The following is a 17,077-nucleotide window of genomic DNA, read 5'->3' on the forward strand; positions in this document are numbered from 1 at the left end:
TTTTAAAATCAGGATAAAAAACAGTTACTTTTTGACACTGTTTTGATTAAAAAAAAAAGGACAACCGTTCCCTGAAGTCAAACCGTAAATTTATGCAAAAGGGCTTGCCGAGCTGGATAATAGACTGAATCGATTCTGGATCATTTTTTAATTTCTCAAGCCCTGGGGTCTAAAAGGCTGTTTCTTGGTCCAAAACTCATTCAAGATTTTTGCAGAATTTTTATGTAACGTATACATGAGTAAATTTGAACTTTTAGGTTTGTAAGGCAAAATTTAATATTTTGTACAGAAAAATTAATACCATTTTTTGTTTCTTCTGTGGAACCGAACCTGCCATTTGTTTATGTGCCAATTTTTTAACTTCTTTTTGGAAATTTTCCGCTGAACAACTTTGTCAAAAACCGCAACTTCGTATTTTATTAGACAAACAAGTTATTAGGTGTTGAAAGGGGGCATGTCTTTTGGCATCGAAAAATATTAAACTCAATTGACATCACTGCTGGGTGCCAAGCCAGGTACTACAGACCAACTTTTCATGCAATACTTCGCGAGGCTCCAGCAGTGATGTCAGTTGAATTTATTGTCTATGAATGCTTAAAGACATACCCCTGTTATACAGCTAATAACTTTTTTGCCCAACAAATTAGGAAGTTACGGTATTGAACAAAGTTGCTGAGCGGAAAATTTCCATAGGGAAATTTATAAGTTGGCACAAAGACAATCAGCAAGGTTCCACAGAAGAAACAAAAATGATGTTAATTTTTCAGAACAAAATATGCAATTCACCCGTACAAACTAAAGTTCAAATTTACTCATGTAAACGTTACTTAAAAATTCTGCCAAAAAAAAAAAGGATGAGTTTTGGACCAAGGCGAAGCTTTTAAGACCCCAGGGTTAGAGAAATTCAAAAATGATCAAAAATCGACTGAGTCTACTGGATAACCCTACGACGAGTGATGAGAATGATGTTTTGAAATCAGTATAAAAAAGTACTACTTTTCAATACATTTTCTGTAGGAAAACCAGACCTATATGCATCCAACGTTAGTTTGGAAAAGTTATTTTTTAGTGTGGAGTTACAAAAAAAACTACTTGTTCTCATGATACGCTTGGTTTCATTCGTTTAGCAACAAAGTTGTGCTTTATTTGTTTCCTTTTAACGTGGTACCCCTGCAGCTGTAGGCTCTCTAAAAATGATAACAGCAAGGTAATAAATCGAAAGATAAAGCTGTACGTTGTTGAGAGAGCGGAACCTTTTGCAACAAATAATTCATGAATCGCGTGATGATCAATGGCTGTGTAAATAACATCAGTTCCAATCCTTCACATTTGCTAGCGACTCTTCTCTTAGAAGGGAGACGTGGTGGGTGTTGGTAAATACAATGTTTGATGCATCATTTATTGTTTCAAATCTACCATTTCGATTCAACAGGCAACCCATACAAAATACCACCTTTCCATGAGCTCACGGGAGAAAGAATTCCCGATGATACAGTTGTTATAAATTTGAATAAATGTGATTTCGTGTGTTGAAAAATTCAAAAATTACTATTTTCGAGATAAAAATGTTTTTTCCACTAAAAATATTAATGTTAATAGATTTTTTAATGGTGCCTGCAGCCAAGAGATTGGAGATACTCATAGTTGTCGGGTATCGGAGCCATCCATCGACTCACAACGGTCATAAAAATATTTACACACGGAGTGGCAATTTTTATTCAGATCACATCAGCGTATAAACTCTGCAGCAGCGTAGCAGAAAAAAAAAACAAAGAAAAAACTAAATAAAACCGAACAAAAAGTGAAACATCATGTTGCGCTTTATGATTTTCCTTGCAGCAAAATGAATAGCCGGAAAACAGCTTTCACAATAAAACAGAAACCCTCCGGTCCTTTTTTCCTGCTCCCAGGATGCAATGGCTCCCAGCGGAATGCAGTGGTTCGGTGTACCTTAGCAGCAGCAGTAGCAAGTTTTTTTTTCCCATATTCCCAGTCCAAACAGCCCAGTCATTCATGGTCCTGCAAAGCTTAATAGAGCTGCTGCAACAAGGTTTATATGGTGCAATTTTACCACACCGGCTCTCTTTATGAGCGATGTCAAGCTGATGTCTGCAGAGATTATGATAACCCAACCGTTCGTTGTGCGATCTATGTATATCTGTTAATCCAGCTTGTCCGATCATGTTCTTTCATCAGCATACATTGGAACAAGCAACCAATTACACAAAACGGTGTGGATTCGACATTTCTTCAGTTAACACTAAAAGATTTATAGTTTACTAGTATTTTACTACGTTGATATTTGGTTATTTGATAATTCAGACCGACTGTAGAAAAAAAATCTATTGAGGCTACAGTAGAGGAATTTAAATTATACTGAGACGATTTGGGATCGTTTTCGAATTTTTCAAACCCTGATTTTTGCAGAATTTTAAAGTAACGTTATGCTGAACAGCTTTTTCCACGACCGTTGCTAACCATCATTTCAAATAACTGACTTAAATATAACCTGTTCAATGGAGGTGATGTAGTTCTGCCAGTGGTTCTGCATTGAAGGCAGTTCAATTAAACCCGCATCAACAATGACAGGAATTCAAGCTTAATCCGACTTGTGCTTCAAAGCGCTCAAAGAATACATTTTCCTACCCTCAAAAATCACCTTTGAACATAAAATTGAGAAAATCGAAAATAAATTTTTGAAATCAAATGTCTTTAAAATGCATAAAAGGTAAAAACTAATAAGGTGTTACTCCGAAAAATAAAAACAAAACCAAAAACTCGCTTTCTAGAACTTTTTCTGAAGTATGCGCGATTAACACTTTGTTTAGTGAATAACTTTTGAATGCATTGATGAAAATTGATGAAATTTTCAGATAAGTTTATTTATTTTTATTTACATAGTATTCCGTCTCACGACATAACTTGACGAACATAGTTCCTAAAATTATCTCGGTTCATGGCAACCGTTCTCCAATTTCTCGGGCAACCCACGTTCGCCAGATCACGCTCTACTTGGTCTAACCACCTTGCTCGTTGCGCCCCCGCTCGTCTTGTTCCTACCGGATTCGTAGCGAACACCTGTTTTGCAGGACAGTCGTCCGGCATTCTCGCAACATGTCCCGCCCAGCGTATCCGGCCAGCCATCACCACCTTCTGGAAACTGGGTTCGCCGTAGAGTCGTGCGAGCTCGTGGTTCATCCTTCGCCTCCCCACTCCGTTCTCCTGTACGCCGCCAAAGATAATTCTTAACACTCGTCGCTCGAATACTCCGAGTGTACGCAGGTCCTTCTCAAGCAATATCCATGTCTCGTGCCCGTAGAGAACAACCGGTCTAATGAGCGTCATATACAGGTTACACTTCGTGCGAGGGCTAAGTCTTCTCGACCGCAGTTGCTTGTGGAGTCCATAGTAGGGGCACGACTTCCGCTGATAATTCGCCTCCGGATCTCACGGCTGGTGTCATTGTCTGCGGTCACCAGTTAGCCGAGATAGACAAAGTCTTCGACTATCTCCAGCTCGTCGCCGTCGATCGTGACCTTGTTATTACTGGATAAGCGGGTTCGGTCGGTCTCGGATCCGCAGGCCGGCATGTACTTCGTCTTGGAAGTATTAATCATCAACCCAATCCTTCCTGCTTCGCGTTTCAGTTTGCGGCAGATCTCCTCCACCGCCGCAGATGATCTGCCGACTATACCAATGCCATCGACAAAGCAGATAAGTTGACTGGATCTGTTGAAAATCGTGCGCATTTCGTCCATCGCTCGTCGAATAACACCTTCTAGCGCCACGTTGAACATCATGCAGGATAGACCATCACCTTTTCGAAGCCCCCTGCGCGATTTGAATGAACTCAACAATTCACCCGAAATCCGCACACAGCACTGCGTTCCATCCATCGTCGCCTTGATCAGTCTGATCAGGTCCCGGAAAAGCCGTTCTCGTCCATGTTTTTCCATAGCTCGTTACGGTCGATCGTGTCATATGCGGCTTTGAAGTCGGTGCGTAGGAACTTGGTGTTCCCGGCATTTTTGGAGGATTTGCCATAATGTGAATATCTGGTCCGTCGTTGACCGTCCCTCCATTAAGCCGGCCTGGTGACTTCCCACGAATCTGTTTGCTTGTGGCGTTAGGCGGCGGAGTAGGACTCGGGACAACACTTTGTAGTCGGCATTGAGGACAGTGATCGCTCGGTAGTTCTCACAGTCCAATTTGTCGCCCTTCTTGTAGATGGGCCCTCCTTCCACTCCTCCGGTAGCTGTTCTATGTTCGAGATCCGGACTATCAACCGGTGTAGGCAATCGGCCAACTTGTTCGGGCCCATTTTGATGAGTTCAGCTGCGATGCCATCCTTCCCATCCGACATGTTTCTCTTCAGCTGGCGAATGGCTTCCTTAACTTCACTCATCGTTGGGAGTGGCTCCTCTCGTTGGCTACGCCGGCGACGTACCTTCCCCCACCTTCTTGATCTCCTGCATGTGTGCCGTTCAGGTGTTCATCGAAGTGCGGCTTCCACCTTTAGATCACCTCACGATTGTCCGTCAGGATGCCCCGTCGATTTTCATTTAAGCTACCTAGTAATGTTATGTTTACATGTGCTAATTTTTGTGGCGTTCTGTCAAATGGTTCTGTCAAGATAGCGTCCAATGAATAAGTTCATCGGCTTTAATTTTTGGGCGCCACGTGCCCCATTTTTAATGCATACATACTAAGAACAATCCTTTTTCCAAATCAAGGCTTTTTTTATTACCTTTTTTTGTTTCCAGAAGTTTCAAAACTACTCAAAACTTTTAATTTGATCGAAGCTATGGCAGTTTTTGCAGATTTTTTTCATTTGATACAAAAACAACATATTTAACTTTTAATAACTCCACCTATGATTTCGAGTAATTTCACCATTTCAGATTCAACCAAAACATGGTATCAACTTTGTAGGATCAATGGAGGTGTTATTCAGGGAAAATGAATCATATAGAAGCAACTTTCTTTTTATATTTAGCCATTCATGAAATAGCCATTCCAAACATGAAAATATAGGTGGCCCAAGATACTTCACAATTTCCTACAAGCTATGATTTGCAAATTGGTTGCGTTTGTGTGACTAATTGATGTTTCATAAAAAATTCTGTTTTCACGTGAAAGAACATGACAAAACTAAGATCATAAGTGTATGAGCATATGTTTGTTATCAACTTAAGGTTCCCCATCTATGCAATTGGCGGGTGCTTGTTCAATTATGTAAGTAATTTATAATTTTTTTTAAGCCACAAGGTAGCAATATAGGTCCGTTACTTTTTTTGTTGTATGTTAATGATCTCTGTAACTTACCATTAAAAGGCACAGCACGCCTATTCGCTGATGATACAGCAATTTTCTACTCAGCAGCATCTACTGATATTATCATTCAACAAATTGAAAATGACTTGAAATTGTTATCTAAATATTTTAATACCAACTTGCTCTCACTCAACTATACGAAAACCAAATACATGTTATTTCATTCTTCACATAAAAGATTACCTCCGAATATTGACCCAACGATAAATGGAAATGTTATTGAGAGGGTAAAATGCTTTAAATATTTAGGAATCTACCTAGATGAAACTCTTTGTTGGAGTCGTCACACAGAGCTTCCTTGTCAAATTTACAAAAACTTCAAACTCTCCAGAATAGATGCTTAAAAAATATTTATAGACTACCGTTGCTCTTTCCTACCCAACAGCTCTACACCTTAAGAGCCCATAACATTCTTCCATTAAAAGATCTTTGCGATTTACAAACTGTAATATATGTCTACGACAATTTACACACAAGTTTCAGTAATCAAAACATCCATTTTACAACGGGATTGCGTACTCATAACACTCGCCAGTCAGATTTTTTACAACGAAGCCGATCCGTGACATCCTTAGGTCAAAAAAGAATATCATTTATTGGTCCAACTAAGTACAATGCCTTGCCTAATGAAATAAAAACCATCAACAACCGTTCTACGTTCAAAATCAAAGTAATACAGCTATTAAAAGAAAAATTGAGTCGTTAAAAACCGATCGATCAGTGACCAGTTTTCTTCTTTTATAATTAATTTTTGTAGCAATTTAGTTTCTTTGTGTGTTCTTTTTTTTTTATTAATTATTTAAATTATAATGTCTTATTTGATTAAATGTTTGCTTAGTAGTATTAATATCAAATAGTGGATCTCTTTAAAGGAAATCTGTTTTCCATTGAGATCCATGTAGTATTTAATTTAGTATTATCATTACATTTCCTCGCACTAAATTTAAACATTTCAGTTCTCAGCATGAGTAAAATTTTGCCCGCGTTTTTTATTAATTTTTGTTGCTGCCAGACATGCTGAGAACAGTAGCGTCCATTACCAGGGGGCTCTAATGAGCTTTTTGGTGTGGGGGAGTGTGGTGGGCCGCTACAAAAAAAAAAAAAAAAAAAAAAAAAAAGCTGATATATAAAAAAAGCGTATGATGCGTATTTAAGTCGACAACATATAGGAAAATATGCTTATGCAAAGCGACGACGATGACAGTTGGACTGAGATTTGCATCTCAACACACATTTGAGATATGAAGAGTGGCCCACGTTACCCACTCTACTCTACTGAATTTCAAGTGATGTGTGAAAAATGTTGGAAAACATACCAAAACATGCAAACCAGATTCAACTATTTTTTTTGAAAAAAAGATTCTCTTCAAATTTGAGATTCTAACAAAGTTTTAAGTCTTCTTTAATCACAAACTTCTCGTGAACTCAATGATCAAGTTTTGGTTTTTTTTTTTGCAAATTCGTATGGATCAAAATTAATTTGTTTTTTTTTAATTTGATTAATGATAGTTTTTAATAGCTGAAATTAACGTCTTCAAACCTGTTACTGTTAAGTTGTTTTATTCAAATTGGATTGAAATAGTATATATTACAACGACATCAGCAATAGTTAAACGCATTTAAAATAAAATCATGTCTTACAGAGTAAATGTTCAAGAGCCACCTTAACCTTCATGTTCACTAGTGAGGTCCATTGAATTTTCTCTAAGGTTGTCCTTGAAACAATAAAAACTTATCATAGAGTGAATTGGGACTGTGTACAGAAGAAAATTAACCGTACATTTGATTTAGAAGCATTGCAAAAAAAAGCATCGATATTTTTTCGGTGTTCTTGCCAGCAAATTTATTCTAAGTACCTACTTCTAGGTGAAGGAGCCTGGCAAAATTGTATGACATATGCTCACGGATGTGCAATATATGTTTCGAAAGATCTTCAATTGACGAGACGAGAGAAAACCACTATAGGACATAAAATCTTCCGAGGGAAAAATAAACATAAAATGACACACAGAAAATGAAAAACGTCGTTTTCTTATATTTAAAAATTGAGGCGTTTTCTTTGTAACACCATCACGTATAAACGGACGGTCGGAATAAAGTGAAATTTAGTATCCGAGGGGGTTTCGGGTCAAAGATGGTTTGTATAATAGTTTCGAGAATGCTTATGGAAGGAGGGCGTCCAAGCAAAATCAACTAGAAATGGAACACAACTCGAACAATTTTATGGCGACTTTTGATGAAAATTGATACACGAGCACGAAGAAGTTAAAGACGTGTAAATGAAGTTAAACATTTTTCAAAGAATAATTAAGTTAAAGGTAAAACGAAGTTTACCGGGCCAGCTAGTTTTGTATAAAATCTTACTTAAGGGGGGGGGGGGGGGCGTAGGGTCTAATACTTTCAAAAAATCGATTTTTTTTTTTATTTTCTTATTGTGAAACATTTCAAGAATGTTGTGTAAAATTTTCAAGTCAGTTGAAGCAAAACTGTAGAAATTATAGGTTTTTATCTCCTCCTATCTAATACTGCAAGAAAGCAAGAGCAGAAACTTCAAACGCGTTTTTCTCGAAAGCACATTTTTAAAGTCCGTGGACATCGTCATTTGAAAACTACTTATCCGATTCTTTTCAAATTTGGAACATATTTTCTGCATATAAAATACCAGACCCCAACTTTTTCTTTTTCTTTTTTTTTACTTTCGGGAGATTTTACAGAAAAAAAAATTTAGGATTTTTTCGTGAAAAATCGAAGTTTTTATTTCAAATAGCCACAAAAATTTCATAAAAAAATGTTTAAGTTAAATAAAATCGTTGGGGTCCAGAAAAACATCTATTAAAAATATTTTGCTCTGATTTTTTAACTTCAGATGATTCTGTGCTGAGATACAGTGTCCACCGCAAATCCTGTTTTCTAAAAGGTATCCTCGAAAATGCTCCGTCACCGGTTCATTTTTCATTATTTTTCTACGAAAAAAATACTAAATGTTCTCTTAACAATGTTTTGTATAATGCAAAAATATTGAATACATTTTTTTGAACGATAGCTCTAGAAAAAAATCGTGAAAATTGTGTTTTTTACCCGTTAGACCCTACCCCCCCCCTTAAAGCTTGTTTCAAATGTACACGGATGAGCATTATACGTTTCGAAAGATCTTAACAAGACAAGAAATAGTTACTTTGGGGTCGAAAAAATCTACAGTGACTATTTAAAGAAAATAGATATGTTTTGAAGAAATTGTATTATTTCAAACTTAATAATGGCAGAAATGTTCAGCTAGCGTTTTTGCCACATTTTTCTTCAAAATACTTTATACAAATTCTTCAATCCACAACTTTTGTCCCCACCGGTAGATTTTCCTGATCCCCTAGTAACTTTTTTTTGTCTCGTCATGATCTTTCGAACCGTTATTGCTCATTCATACACCCAAAAAACAATTTACCATTCTACTTTCCTAACAAAAACAACTAAAATTGTCAGTTTTTTTGCAACCAACGAATTGATATTGAATGAAAACACAAAACGTTTTAAAAATTTACTGTAGCAACATTAACTAATATTTCGAAGCATTTTTGTTATCAGAACGGGTGAGATGATAAATTGTGCTGTCACCGGGAAACATAATGAATAACAAGCTTGAGATAACTTTTCCCAGACATTTTATGTTGTCGCACTAACCCAATTAAGTCTCTCAATAATCCCACCAAATCACCACTAGCACCCTTTAATCACGGTTTTAAATCCACACCATCATCCCCCACACAAATGCTCACACAGGTAGCAATGAAAAAAAAGGATCACTCAGTCCGTTCCGTAGACTGAAGGGCCAAGGCCTTGTAATTAATTTTCCTGTCCACGAGGAAACGATTTACCTTCACGGTGTTTCGGTGTTTGTTAATGTTCTATTTTGTAATTGTTCTTTTCTCCCTTCTACGGTGTGTTTTTTGTTTCGTTTTTGTTTCTCCTTTCGACTAAAGCAGAACCATCTGGAGCGGATGTTGGACCGGCCGGAAAAGGCTCATCAAACGTTATCGCGACGCACCAGTCACAGTGCAGACGTGGAGGATGTCGTCGACCGGCAGGTTGGTATTTCAAGCCATAGTTGATAACTATTCACCTCATTCAAATAGTGTTGATAATGAAGTTAGAGGAAGCTGCTTAATTAGTGTTAAAATGCCTTCGTTGAAGTTAGTTATTGAACATTTTGTTCAAGCTGTCAAAAGAAGAATTTTAATTTTTGGTCCGGCCTTATTGAACTGAAATAATTGGCTTTTTTCATCAAAATATTCAGAAGAAACGAAAAAAATGGCTTACGGGTTTTAGATGTAGAGAGATGTTGAAAATATCCAAATTTTCCGAAATTTTTGGTGTTTTATTTTTTTTATTTTGAGTAAACTGTTGGTATTTCGTTATCACAGCATGAATTAACTGTATGAGTGCTTTTAATTAAGGTCAACGATCCACTTTGTCTAAGATCAATTTATTTCGAATCATTTAGCTGACATAATTTTTAAAGCCGAGTATTATGATTATGATACTATAAACAGATCAAATTTCATGCGTGGTCCCGGAGTAGTGGAAAGTGGGGAAAGGGAGATAAACACTCATATTGGCGAGTTCTGAGCATGGCATATAGGTCACTTCGGCATATCACGGCAGTATCATAGTGATTTGTTGAGTTTTATTATTTAATAAAAGTGCAAAAATGTAACACGAATTTGAGCTTTGATAAGGCACCCCTGTTACCAAACGAATTGAAAGTCGCTATAGGGCTTTATGACAGGTCAAGGAGCAATTCTAGATCCCAAATGTGTTTATGTTGTGTAGGTATGTACACCCAAAATTCAGCCTCTGTGCCAATGGCGTGTAGTCAATTACATAGCATCATTGGTACAAGAAGATAACGCGACCGGTGCTGATTCGATTTGCTCCCACCGGCATTAATCTCCCAAGTTAACCGAATTGCGTATGTCTGAAAGAAACAAAATAAAAACGCTTTCACGTCCCTCCCTATCGCATCACAAGACGAAGAAGGATGGAAATAAATACCGGCCAACACCAGGCAGCCAGCGAACCGAGCACTGTGCGTGTGAATGTAGCAAAAGCAACAACAAAAACATCCTTCTAATTCAATCCCTTCAATCCACCAGCAAACAACCACGGTCAAGCTGTGCGTGTGTATGCAGTAAAAGCAACAAAAAAAAACATTGCTTCAATTCAATCCATGGGCAAACAACCACGGCTAAGCTGTGCGTGTGTATGTAGCAAAAGCAAGAACAAAAACATTGCTTCAATTCACCGGCAAACAACCACCAGCCAAGCTGCCCGGCTTTAGCAGCTGTGTATATGTAGCGTGTGTATGTAATAGCAGGCAGTAAGCAAAGCACAGTTCTCATTCAATGGGTTTCCCTTTGCCTTCACTCCCGTTCCCTTTCCCGTTACCATCGCAAGACAAAGGACTACCTTGAAAGGCGGCCAAACGCCGGGAAGCCTCCGTCGTGCGTTATTTTTTTGTGATTGATCGGTGGCAGAAAGCCTATGACAAATATCCTTCGTCCATCATGAAGCTCAAATAGCACACTGGTTAGGATGTCGGACTTGCAAGACGATATAATTGGTGATTTGAGTTCGACTCTCCCTACGGGCGCTGTAGTTTATATTTTTATTTTCTTGTTTCTGGGATGAATTATCCAATAGGAAGGAAATCCCATAAAATGTTTTTCTTGTTTCGCGTGAATGTAGTGGTCATGCATCATTTTGGTTGGGAGCCGAGTCCTTATGCCAGTTACGGTTTTTTAAACATATCATCTTCGGCACAGTGCACATTTCAGAGCATTATCGGCACAGAGATTTGCTAAATAGGCATTGGATTTTTGCAACCTCTTCTATGGGTGTAGTATTTTTTTAAAGTCAACCTGGCGAACAGCAGAGGAATCTTATTACCTCTTCGCGATGTCTTTTTTTTAGACCACAAAAATCGGTATCTCTGAAAATTTGCCACAATTTAGATAATACTCTCCCATATCCAACGCACAATTTACGGAATCTATTGCAAGGTCTAGAACAACTTTTTTTGAAAAGATTTACTAACGAGCAAATTTTTTAAAATTTTCGTTCATAGTTTTCTAAAATACTTTAAATTTTCTATTTTTAGAGTCATGTATTGTAACCCACCAAATTGAAATACTTATCTCTGATTTCTGTAAGCGCTCCAAGAAAGAACTGTCGGGTCAGATGAGGTTAAATTACTGAATACACGTTGTTTTATTTTGCTGAAACATTTACAATAGTCAAGACTGTGAAGTGAAATTCCTTGATACACGTCCACAGAATAAGTGTAAAAGATTCCTAACATTTTGATAAGCACGATTTTTGAATTTTAATTATTTACACTTATTTATTGTTCCCTCGCCGATCCTCCGGTGCCAAGGGCCGTGGTAAAAGACCTCCACTGTTGACGATCCGGAGCCAGCGTCTTCACTTGGTCTCAGTAAAGATTCTCGTAGACAGTTCGGATTTTATCGGCTAGGCTTCGTTGCCACGAGTTTCTGGGCCTGCCTCTCCTTCGATGTCCCTCTGGATTCCATTCAAGTGCCTCTCTGCAAATCTCGTTCTCATCTCTTCGCAGCGTGTGCCCAATCCTTCTCCACTTGCGTTCCAGAATCTCGACTTCTAAGGAGTGTATCGAAAATAAGTTTAAACACATTTTTTTTTCCATTGTATTGATTTTATTGATAATTCAAACAAAGAAACAGTTTGGAAGTTTTTTAAAATGCTTATTCTTTCTGTTTATAAAGAAATACAAGTAAAAAAGTAATTATTGGTAATGTTCTCGGACTTTCGACTTGACGCGCCTCATTAGCTTTTGTACAGCTGATTGATCACACTTCTTGGCCGCAGCATTCCAATTTTTCTTGAAAATCGCCATGGTCCTATTGGCCTTACCATCCTTCTTGAAAACTCTCTTGACGATAGCCCAATATCGTTCTATGGGGCGAAGCTGGGGGCAGTTTGATGGGATAATATCTTTCTCAACGAAATCTACTTCGTTATCCTCAAACCATCTAAGAGTGGATTTAGCGTAGTGGGCCGATGCCAAATCCGGCCAGAACAATGGTGGAGTCGTATGTTTCTTATTTAGTGGCAGCAACCTTTTCTGCAAACACTCTTTTTGGTAGATATCGGCATTTACTGTTCCTTTTGTATGTATGTATGTGTGTATGTATGTATGAGAACCCACCAGTGGCTGAGAGGTCTTTCGACCCGAGTCGGTACGGGAAGTCTCCATCGCACATTCAAATATTGTTCATGCTTAACTCATCAACAATAAATGCAGCACAACCAAGGGGTCCGTTACCACTGGCTTGGGACAGGTTTGAATCATCTCCCTCACATCAAACTGTTCGAAACAAATAAAAAATCCTGGAAAGGTACCTTGGTACCTTACACATGATTCCATAATTGCCGAGATACTCCGGCTGGCTTGAACCCACAATCCTTTGTGTATCAGTTTTCCGATCGTTTGATGCCCTGTCCAATCCCCCCACGAATCAACAATAATAGAGTTAAGCTATTATGAAAATATGAGTATATCTTAATATCGGCATTTACTGTTCCTTTTGTAAAGAAACTCGCCGACAGCAATCCGCAGGAGAAGAATACCTGCCACACAAGCAATTTCTGGCCAAATTTTTCCTCATTAATCGACTTCTCGTGGTCACTCACATCCTCCCCAATAGCTGCAGTGTAGAATTGTGGTCCCGGAAGAGTACTGGATTCCTCTTTTTCATAAAGAGTGATACGGTCAAAATTTGGTCAGAGAAAACGCGTGTAAATCGGTTAAAACGTTTATTTAAAAAATCAAATTAAGTTTCTTTTTCAAGTTTAATTAGTATTAAATTCAGGAAAAATATTCAGTAGAGCTTCCGCTTTTCAAAATCCGAATTGCCGGGCCTTACGCTTAACCCCTGCCATCAGATTTTGTACAGCCACCTTGTCCACCTTCTTCACCGCAGAAAGCCAGTTTGCCTTGAACTGCTGCTCGTCCTTAGCAGTTTTTTGGTCTTCTTTAGGTTCCGCTAGACAATAGCCCAGTACTTCTCAATTAGGCGGAGCTCTGGTGTGTTGGGAGGGTTCTTGCCCTTGGGAACCACTCCATGGCCTTTTTACCGTAATGGCAAGATGCCAAATCCGGCCAAAACAGTACGGAACATTCGTGTTTCTTCAGGAAAGGCAGCAGACGTTTATCCAAACACTCTTTCACGTAAATTTCTTGGTTGACAGTCCGGGAAGCTATGAAAATGCTGCTTTTCAAGCCACAGGTACAGATGGCTTGCCAAACCACCAGATATTTCTTCGCGAATGTTGACAGTTTCATGTGCTTGGAAATGTCTGCTCCCTTTCCCCTTCCTTTTGCCGTATAAAACTCCTGTCCCGGAAGCTGCTTGTAGTCGACTTTGACGTAGGTTTCGTCGTCCATTACCACGCAGTCAAACTTCGTCAGCATCGTCGTGTACAGCCTCCGGGATCGCGCTTTGGCCGTCGTATTTGGTTTATCATCGCGATTTGGAGTCACTACCTTCTTGTAAGTCGATAGTCCGGCTCGTTTTTTGGCTCGATGCACGGTTGTAGACGATACACTCAGCTTATTTGCGGCATCTCGGAGAGAGAGGTTAGGGTTTCGCTTGAAACTACCGGTAAAGCTCTTTGTCGTCTCAGCGGTTTCCGGTTTTCGATTTCCCCCCGATTCAGACTTCCTGGCTGTCGACAAACGTTCCCCAAACACTTCAATTACATTTGTAACGGTTGATTTGGCAACTTTTAGCGATGTTGCCAGCTTTGCGTGCGAGTTGCTCGGATTTTCGCGATGCGCGAGCAAAATTTTGATACGCTGCTCTTCTTCCTTGGACGGCATTTTGACAACTGAAGAGTGAATTCCAAAATCAAAATAGGAGCAATATTCTACACACACACCTTCAAAATGAGGGGTGTTCAGGTTTTTAAAATGCAAAATTTAAAGAAATACGTCAAGTTGATACTGACCAAATTTTGACCGTATCACCCTTTAAGTTTCATCGTCCATGAGAATGCACGCATCTGGCTTCTGCAAAATCCGATGACACAGCTTCCAGACGTTTGTTTGGACGCTTTCTGTTTCTTGTATGTCTTCAGGTTGTTCCGCTTCTTGATCCGCTGTACCATTCCGATCGATGTCCCAGCTTTTTTCGCCAAATCCCGTATGGACATCGATCGATTCCAGTTGATGAGGTTGATTACGTTACTGTCCAGATTTGGGTCAGATGGTCCAGGTTTTCTGCCTTTTTGCTGGCAAATCATCGAACGTATAGTGTTCCTCGAACTTGTGGATGATGGATTTTACGCTCGCCGGATGAATACCGGAATGTTTCGCCACTTCATTCATCGAGATGACTTTCTCTCGCATCCAAGTGTCCAACACAAGAATTTTAACTTCTTTTTTATTTCGCGACATTTTAAGAGAAAGGAATGATTCAAATCTAGATGCTACAAACAGGTGATCACAGCTATGCGCGATCACGCGTTAGTAAGTAGAATGCCCAAATAGGTTTATTGTTAATTTTCGATACACTCCTTAGCGCCCTTTGATGGCATCGGCGATTTAGTTTCTCATTTGAGATCCAATTGCCAGCTACCACGAAATTGGAAGGATTTACTGTGTTGATTTCATCGACTTGGTCTTACCGACATTGATTTTGAGACCTGCTGCCTCGGAGCTTTCGGTAAGGTCGTCGAGTACGCTCTACATGTCTTGTTGTCTATGGGCGAGCAAACCAATATCGTTTGCCAGGTCAAGGTCATTCAGCTGCTCCATTGTCGAAGGATTCCACGGCAATGCTCGGTTTGGCCCACAGTCAATCGATCCAGTCAAGATCTCATCCATTACGATGAGAAAAAGAAGCGGTGACAAAATACATCCTTGTCTCACTCCAGCAGTTACCGGGATTGATTCGGACAGGACACCGTCGTGCAAAACTTTGCACGAAAATGCCTCGTACTGTACTTCGATGAGATGGACTAGTTTCTCTGGGACCCCGCGTCGTTGTAGAGCAGCCCACATGTTTTCATGGATCAGTCGGTCAATTATTTTTCGAAATCAACGAACACCAGCAGAAGAGAGTCCTGAAATTCAGTGATTTGTTCCAGTATTATTCGTAGCGTTGTGATGTGGTCCACACATGATCGTCCGGATCGGAATCCAGCTTTTGTTTTTTTTTTACATGATGGAAATTTGACTTCAAACCATAACAGCCGGGTGTCGTGAGTGGGTTCGTCCCACTAAAACCACCTTGGGCTTCGTGTGCCAGATGTGCCCCTTGGTTTCACCCTATGATACTACATCATCATGTAGGCTGTGCTCATGCACTTATACATCTCACCCTTTTCCTCTTTCTCAATTTCTCCTTGATCATCGTTCTGCTTTATCCTTTTTCTCCTTTTTCCTCCTTCTCCTTTTCCTCTATCGCCAATCAGACTGGTACGGAAGACCCCGAAACGTGTGCCGGTTAGGTAACGCTTTCATAATAACTCACGCCCGTCACAGCATCCACTATCCCGGGGACCTCGAAACGTGTGCCGGTTAGGTAACGCTTTCAAAGTAACTTGCGCCCGTCACAGCAACCACTTTCGCAGGATTTCTAACCACCAAGGCATGGCCGATTGAGAAACTACCAAGCTAGAATCCCGACACGACCACCCCGAATGGTATCTCCGCTTCCTTTTGCTGCAGGAAAGATCGTAGCTGAGTACGTGAGACCTTTTAAGTCCCACCACACGTATGAGTCCAGATTAGGGTTATACCCAAGACCTTCCATTAGCTTGTCAAATTTGGTTGACTATCTCGCTCTCTCCGTTCATCATCTTTCCTGATTCTTATCAGATCGCGCATGATTTGCGAGATTTCGTCGACTATAGCACGCCACGACTGTTCGTCGCGACACATTTCACTCACTATGTTTTCAGCGTTCAAATTTTGAAGTTGTTGACGCCTTGAATTGAACCTGGGGCAGACAAAGATAGCATGTTCTGCCGATTCCTCCGTCTCTACGCATTCCGGGCAATAAGGCGAGCTGATAAGCTTAAACCGATGAAGGTATTGCTTAAAGCACCCATTACCCGAAAAGAAATGCGTCAGGTAGAAGTTGACCTCTCCATACTTCCGATTTACCCAGTCTGAAAGTCTCGGGATTAGCCTATGCGTCCATCTTGCGTTGTTCGATGCGTCCCATTGCTCCTGCCACTTGAGCATTGTCGCTGCTCGTTGAATTTTACGCACTCCTCTAACAGCTCTTGCTTTGTAACATTCCATATCCTCCGCCAGAGTTATGTCGATGGAAATCATGCCCGCGATGACAAAAGCTGCATCTGCTGATATGGTCCTGTACGCACAGGAAACTCGCATGGCTATCAACCGATGTGTGCTCCGTAATTTGGATCTGTTGCGCTCTACCTCTATCGCGGAGCTCCAAGCCGCTCCTCCGTATCGTAGGTTCGATAGTGCTACGCTCGCAAGGAGACGTCTTTTGCTACTCATTGGACCATGGCAGTTCGGCATAATCCAGGCCAATGAATCGATGACTTTCGATGCACTTTCACAACAGTATTTGACATGTGCAACAAAACTTAAGCGATTGTCGACCATTACTTCAAGGTATTTCAGCTGCTGTTTTGAAGATGTCGTGTGCCCCCCAACTCTTTTATTGGTCACGAG

At 39.9% G+C, this 17,077-nt stretch overlaps 1 protein-coding gene across 16 annotated transcripts in view; it reads left to right on the forward strand.

Annotated features, from left to right (window-relative positions):
- The window catches only part of LOC129740085 (cGMP-specific 3',5'-cyclic phosphodiesterase), a 338,821-nt gene that overhangs the window by 251,604 nt on the left and 70,140 nt on the right, over positions 1–17,077 (forward strand). For 14 of the 16 annotated variants that reach the window (XM_055731678.1, XM_055731686.1, XM_055731680.1 and 11 more), the window contains one exon: positions 9,309–9,413. In XM_055731678.1, the coding sequence (XP_055587653.1) occupies positions 9,309–9,413 (105 nt within the window). The remainder of the gene's footprint in view (positions 1–9,308; positions 9,414–17,077) is intronic. The other 2 variants (XM_055731674.1, XM_055731682.1) reach the window with 1 other exon arrangement.

Source organism: Uranotaenia lowii, chromosome 1 (assembly GCF_029784155.1).
Source record: "Uranotaenia lowii strain MFRU-FL chromosome 1, ASM2978415v1, whole genome shotgun sequence".
NCBI classification, from domain to species: Eukaryota; Metazoa; Arthropoda; class Insecta; order Diptera; family Culicidae; genus Uranotaenia; species Uranotaenia lowii.